Source organism: Phlebotomus papatasi, chromosome 1, assembly GCF_024763615.1.
Source record: "Phlebotomus papatasi isolate M1 chromosome 1, Ppap_2.1, whole genome shotgun sequence".
NCBI classification, from domain to species: domain Eukaryota; kingdom Metazoa; phylum Arthropoda; class Insecta; order Diptera; family Psychodidae; genus Phlebotomus; species Phlebotomus papatasi.
The window spans coordinates 13,200,792-13,208,252 of NC_077222.1; the positions used below are offsets into that span (position 1 = coordinate 13,200,792).

A 7,461-nucleotide genomic window follows, 5' to 3' on the forward strand; every position below is an offset into this window, starting at 1 on the left:
ACTTTTTGTGGAAGATCCGAAAGATTGAATTTCGACTAGGTTTATTGAAAAACCTGTAATAAAATAATAGGCCACGCCCACAAACAGAAAATTAATTAAAACAAAGTAGATTTGGCAAAATTTTCTTTTCTAGAACTTTTTATTGTCTCTCAAGATGGTAAACTAAAGAATCATAAGTGGTATATGTAGTTTTCCATCACCACAGGTTGTTTGCCACCATTTTCTGGGATAAAGGTGAAATTTCATCGATGTTGAAAATATTTTGGAATTCCTTCAGAGTGTGAAAAATGCGTTTTATCGCAAATTTTAAGGAAAATTTCGCCTGAAAAACCATTGACAAAATTTATTTTATCGCATGGCATATTTTGGGGGGAATGAGTGAGTTCATATGTGTATGTGTTGGATGGAGATTACAATTTAGAAATGAAAATTCATTTTTATTCTGGTTAGAGAAAAAGCAAGAAGAAAAAAAATAAAATGGCGTGTTAAAAGCCATCCACCCGGAAGTTTTAGATAAAAAATATTGCCTCCTGAGGAAGTTGGGTGGCTCCGAGGGTTGGGCTCTGGCAGGGAAATGGCCCAAGATGGTGCAGAGGAAAAGTGAAAAGTCAACCACACATTTACTCCCACCTTCCAGCCCATCTCAATAGATTTCCTCTTCATATATGGCGCTTGGTAGGGAATTGTTTGGCGGGGGGATGAAGGTGGAAGAGATATTAGGTGAGGCTGGAAAGATTTTTTTTCCCATGGAGCTAAAGTACGTAAACTGCTCGTGACGAAGGGGTGGCATAAAAAAAAGCCTGTACAATTTTTTACCCAATGTTTGGCATTAATCATCATTTAGTCAGACGCAGGAGAGGGGTTCAAATTGAAAATATCAGTGAAATATTGAATGGGAATTGCCATTGAGAATGGCAAACACTCGTACAATTAATTAGATGAAAATTCCAAATTGAAAATTTCTCCCCATTTTTCGAGATATTAATTATTTGTAATTTTGCACAACTCCCAGAAAAGCCCCCATTCCGAAAAAAAATGCGGGGACACAGCAATTTCCTCGTCATTTTTGGGCTTTCACTAAAAATTTTAGCAAAATTTGAAAATGAATCCCTGGAATGGTCTACTCCCCCTTTTGAATGTTCATATGTCCAAAAATTTTCTGGTTTGTCACCATAACACCCCCTCAGTCCTATGGCTGCTGCCCTGGGAAGCAAGGGATAGAAAGTTACAATGAAGCAGCATGGCATAAAGGTAAACTTGCGAAGAGAATTTTGTGTTTAATTAATGTCGAAAATATAATTTAACCCTCGCTCTTTCTACCCTTTTGGAAAAATTTAGCAACTTCATCATCATCAAGTGAAAATTGAGATTCGTTTCAAAGGCAGATTTGTCGCGCATCAATTTTCCATTACAGCAATCCCTTTTGGACCATCGCAGAATATACTAAAGTTTAGTTACAACAGTTACAACCAATATAACTATAGTTGTATAAAAATAGGTACCTCTTTCTAGTTAATTTCTGTAGAATGCCTTTCATTTAAACTTCAATACGTTAAAGTAATAATTTTTGTTTCCCTTTTATTACGGTCATTGTTTGAATTTTTCAGAAATTTTTTACTGATTTGGTGCGGTATTTCAATTGAAAGCCAATTCTCGCCGCAGGATGAAATTCAGTAGCATAAAAAAGTACTCTAATGACTCATTAAAAATTAAAAGTAATTTTTCATTAACTCACTGAATTACTAAATATAACACAATTAAACTGATATGATTTAAAATAAAAATGAGTGATTTCTTTTTTTTTGTTATTTTTTGGTTTCACAACATAATGCATTATTCTTGTAATTTTTCAGGATAATTTATTAATTTTTTCACTAATGTGTATACATATTCAAAAATTTATCTGTTTGTCCTATTTTCCCCTAAAATCATCATAATCTTTATCATTTCCAACCACTTGTACCTATGGGAAACGCCATGTTCTTCACTCCGATCTCGATGAGTGAGGAGTAATCTCCTTAACGAGACGAGTGATTCCATTAACCCTTTAACGACGAGACAGTTTTCGCGGACCGAAAATCAACGATAAAAATGAAACCAATGAACAAAACCAGTAAAAGGTCTTATATCTGGCTTTCGAAAAGCCAACAGAGTCTGATTTGGTGTATTTTTTGTCTCTATGAACGATAGGGACAAAGATAGCTTAAAAATTTAAGTAATTTTTCTGACAATAATAATGAATGATAATTTTCAATGTAATGAAAAATATTATGTTTGAGTATTGTAGTTTCTTTTCCCAAAACAGTTTTCCTTAAAAAAATTGGAAGTATTAAAAATATTTAAAATATTATTTTCATTATGTGGTTTTAAAAATTCGTCATTTTTAGCTCAAACACCAGTGTTCCAATCGTCCTTAAAGGGTTAACCACCTGGAGATACCTGAGGGGCAATTCACGGATTCGATCGAATTACGGATTCGATCTACCATGTCAAATGGGTGAGGACTGAGGAGTGAGGACCATTCTGAAATATTAGAATTAAAGAAAAGCTTACAAACGGTAGGGGGTCAAGTCAAAGTTATCCACGGAGGATAGTCACTCGCATCTACGGTATAATTCAATGGCAAGTATGTATATCTTCTTAAATAGATTAAAATTACCTTGCAAATAACAAAAAAAGCATAACGCATTCGCGAGGATAGGACACTTTAAAATTCTTGTCAAAAATCGCAACTCCCAGCGAGTACCAACCCGTCTGACCAGGTAAGCGTGGATTATAGCCTCAATTAACCCCTATCTTTCATACCTTACTTTTAAGAAGCTCCCATACAAAATACCCATTACTAAATATATGTGAAGGACACTATTTTGCGTTCATGGTGGTGAAGAGCGGAATTACGAAAATTATGTTGCCGACCCTTGTTGCTCAGCTGTCAGTGACAAGATGGAATATTTTCCAATCATTTTATTTGTTTTTAAAATTCTCGCAAAGATTCTCAGTGATTTTAGTGGTTTTTTAAAATAATAATAAATGTGCGTGGGTACGTTTCGTCTAGAGAAAAGTGTAGTGGTAACTATAAACAAATTTCCAATCTTAAAATACGTGTTTTTATTTTCTTTCGGGAGTATTTTTTAGGAGACAATTTTTTTTCAGAATAATTATTGCTTTTCTAAAGTGTTAAATCGTTCGTCCTGGTTAAATAAAACATATCCCTATATTTGTAGCTTCTATTATTCATATAAAATTCAAAGGTGGAATCAGGATGTGAAATTGACAGTTTCATTCCACCGCCATTGATATACGTTGCAAGATTCAGTCCTTAATTTGTGCCTACCACTCAGATCTTGCCGATGAGGGCTAAAATAGTGCCTAAAGCTGGGTATTAATTAATGGCTTAAGGCTGGGTCCCCCCTACCCTGTGTCAGACGTGAAAGTACGAGTATAACAACTAATTCAGCACTTTAGAAGTGTCTTTATTTTTTTAAACTTGATTCTCTCCTTGGCTTCAAAATCCTTTAAAATTAAAACATTTTGTGTTTTGGGAAAGGTTTTTAATGATTGATAATTAACTTTTGCAATAAACTTGGCTATATTTTCCAGGACCGTTTCCGTTATTGTTATATTAGAGAAATTTCTCATCACCTGTCATCAATCCAGATTCAGGAAAGGATCTTTATAGCAACATATCAGGAGTAATATGGCCACATTTATACAGTTCCTCTTATTCCTTTTCGTGAAAAAGGGACAGATAATCCTAATCGGCTTATGTAGGTGAGATTCTTAACGTGAGCTAACTCGGAGTGCATGCAAATTCGATTTAGAGCTGAAATTGTGAGTCGCCATTCAGTTATCTTGAATCAAATTCGTGAAATTATACAAATTTTGTATTTAAACCAAAATATCAAGGATTTGGATGAACTGACAGAAAAGTGTTATATGGGTGAAATGTAGACCAGAATGTTCTCTATAATTTTGCCGTAGAACTTGATCTCATCGATTACTCAGAAGCCAAGATAAGCGAGGTTTTTTGTTTCTTAACTTGTTTTTTCATCCAGAGTGCCCCAAGTAGTCATTTGTTGAACTTCAACTATATCAAAGAATTGTTGTATTTTGTGGGACTTTCCATTTAAAACCATATTTTAAGTGTCTTGGTGGAGTAGAGGCAGTCACATTGGCATCTGAGTGATTTCAAAGCGTTATTATGGGAAAAATCAATTTTTTCACACTTAAACGGCAAAATCGGAGTGATAGCGTAGTCTGAGTGGAAAATGATGTATAAACGAAATGTAGAGACAAATGTCCTCTACAATTATGTCGAAGTAATCATCAAAATCGGTTCAGCGACAGTCGAGATAATTGAGGTAATGTGATATTGAAATTGGTTTTTCGACTGTGGCGCCCCTGGTGTTGGTCCCACGAAGTTCAAATGTTCTAGAAAGTTGTAGCATTTGGTGAGATCTTTCGTTTAAGCCCTCACTCATCAAAATCGGTCACATAGAACCGGAGATATGATTTTTTGAATTTTGTGAATTTTGACCCCTCATATCTCCGGTTCTGTTGAAACCACAGCGCACATACGCACCATTTTGGAAACGTCCTAGACTGGACTACAACATACTAAAATTTCATTAAATTGCACAATGCCGTTTTTGAGAAAAGTGACTTTGAATTTCGATGAATTTTGACGCTATCGCAGCGCCACCTGTGGTGAATTTTTGAACTTCCATCAGAAAGTGGTCATGGAGACGAAACCAAAAAGGTAAAATTTATGTCGCTATGTTAATTAGAACCGGAGATAGAGGCCGGTCAATGTTCGAACTTTGACCCCTTATAGCTCGGGTCAGGGGTTTTAGATCGACTTAAGGTTTTTTTTGTTTGATAGGTATAATCAACGACTACAACATACTAAAATTTCAGCCCGATGCACAATGGAATTTTTGAGTTATTCAACTTTTAAGATTTGAAAATTTTCTTTTTAATAATAGCGCCCCTAGCGGTGGTTTTATGAACTTGCGATGTTAGAAGGAGAAGTGGCATTTCACGAGAGCTTTCCAAAAAGCCCTCACTTTTTCAATTCTGACAATTAGAACCGGAGTTATGGTCATTTTAAGAAATTTTTTTTGGACCCTTATAGCTCGGGTCAGGGGGGTCGGGGGACCTTAAGTTTGATATTGATGGAAAGCTCTAAGGCCCAGCTATAACATACTAAAATTTGAGCCCGATCGATGCCATTGGGACGGAGCTATTGAGAAAACAAAAAAAGGGGGGTCTTCAAAATGGCAGAAGGAGGGGTGGGGGGTAGGGCGTTTCAACTAGGAAAAATTTTTTTTGGCACTATTCTCACGGTGCTGTATTTGATGAGACAAGAAAGTTTTTCTTCTACGACCATATGATCAGACGCTGTTTAGGGGTGGCTGAACGACCTTCTCTGTAGAACAAATTTCTGATTTTACCGGATTTTACACTACAGAGAGGGTCGTTCAGCCACCTCTAAACAGCGTCTGATCATGGTCGTAGAAGAAAAACTTTCTTGTCTCATCAAATACAACACCGTGAGAATAGTGCCAAAAAATTTTTTTCCTAGTTGAAACGCCCTAGTGGGGGGTGGGGGGTCAATGCACCAAGTTGCAATTTTCACCCGATATTTAACCTTTGCCGAAAACCGCAAGTCGATATCTTTTTTAGTTTAGGAGCTATTAAGCTCCAAAGAGCGGCCGGCCGGGAACGTAAAATAGCCACATATATATTCGTGATCAGGAAGTGGCGAAACACATTTTGGCCAAGTTTGAGGTCGATCGGACGACATGAAATTTTGTTAGGATTATAGTAGGTGAGATTGTTAAGAATCTCACCTAATATGGTACGGTACCCATGTAGCGAGCTCTTAAACACATCCAAGCTTTTCAACAAAGCGAAATACGATCGAATTACTAGTTTCTATTATTTTAATAATCTCTTCAACTGTTAAAGCATTATCCAGATGGGCAAAATATTTACTCTCTCAAAATATTTTTGCTATTTTACACACTAGAATAGGCGAGAGCTTAAAATTTTTTTATTGAAAAAAGTTAAACGCTCTTGAACTTTGGTGCTATAATTGAAAAATATTTATGACAAAAATTGCTTTCCACGCTCAGAGTGATTATTACGCGAACTATTTTCTTGGCGGGAACAACTTTCGGAAAGATTTCGGAATAAAATTTATGGATATACTGTCAAAGCTGTCAAATGTTATGTGATTGCGCGGTAAAAGAAAAATAAAAACAAAGATTGATTTTCGATATTTTTAATAATTTTTCGTGAAAACTGAAATGAAAGCATTAAGTACGCGCGAGCAGGAGTTTATAATAAATGAAGTGCGTGAAAACCCTTGTATTTGGGACCTTAATTGTCCTGAATATCGTAATGTGGTCGCGAAAGATAGAGTGTATGGAAAAATAGCAAAGAAACTTCAAAAACCTCCCAAAAAAATTATCAAGGCATGGTCTGCGCTGAAGGAAAAGTACAAGAAAGAAAAGGAAAAGGAGAAAGCATTGAAACCACGATCGGGGGCAGCAGGAGGGAGGAAATACATTATCAAGTCTTGGGACCTATTTGAAAACATGACATTCCTCGACAAAATTTTGATAAAGAAATCTACTGAAGAATCAGGTAATTACTATTCTATTAATTTAGCTATTTCCATATTTTTTGGGAATTGTGCTTTTTTTTTCAGTTTCCGTCGTATTTCCTGAGAGCAAGGCTGGGATTTCCTCTCAAATAAAATCAGATATCCTAGAGCTGGATTCTCATTCATCAAGTGATAACATAATTTTACTTGATAGTCCCAGGGCTGTTGAAAATAGTTGTGATCCAATTTGTTACCAAACTGTTGAAGAGATTCCCTACCAAGTGTCCAACCGAGCTCGTGAATATTTAAGTCAGAACCCAGGACAATCTTTTGGATCTTCAAATTGCACTCTCCCAAATCAAGTGTCAACTCAAATTTCCAATAAAGTTTCCAGCCAAGCTCATAAACCTTCTACTCAGACAAAAGGGTCTTCTTTTGAGACTCCCATCACCATGTTTCCAGTACACGTGTCTGTTTCGGCATCCAACAGAGTGCCAATCAAGCTACTAAACCTCTAAATCAGACTGCAGGCTCAGCTTTCGCCAGTTAAAGTAACACATTTCCAGTTTCGCGTTTTATTGTTATAGTTTTATTGTGACAGATATACTATAAAAAAAGCTCAATTTGTTATAAAAAAGCACCAATTTTTTTTTCAAATATTTTGAGAGGACTAAAATATTTTGCTCATGTGGATAAGGCTTAAGGCTTAAACAAATGACCAAAATTTTTGGGCTGATCAAATGTTTTGGCCCATCAAACACTATTTCGCGTGCTGCCAGAGGACAAAACTGGAAGCTTTCTTCAGAAAAAAAGCTCAACAGTGTTGAGCTTTTATTTTTCCGTGCTATAAA

At 35.9% G+C, this 7,461-nt stretch overlaps 1 protein-coding gene across 1 annotated transcript; it reads left to right on the forward strand.

Annotated features, from left to right (window-relative positions):
• The first annotated feature begins 6,107 nt into the window (after positions 1-6,107).
• Positions 6,108-7,128, forward strand: LOC129799329 (uncharacterized). The gene is made up of 2 exons (XM_055843137.1): positions 6,108-6,651; positions 6,716-7,128. The coding sequence occupies exons 1-2, from the start codon at positions 6,312-6,314 to the stop codon at positions 7,126-7,128; spliced, it is 753 nt and encodes a 250-aa protein (XP_055699112.1). The 5' UTR covers positions 6,108-6,311.
• The last annotated feature ends 333 nt before the right edge of the window (positions 7,129-7,461 follow it).

Bases quoted from the DNA above. Each gene is read 5' to 3' on its own strand.
- LOC129799329 (XM_055843137.1), top strand. From the start codon at position 6,312: ATGAAAGCATTAAGTACGCGCGAGCAGGAGTTTATAATAAATGAAGTG. The intron at 6,652-6,715 runs GTAATTACTATT...TTTTTTTTTCAG, and splicing joins GAAATCTACTGAAGAATCAG to TTTCCGTCGTATTTCCTGAG.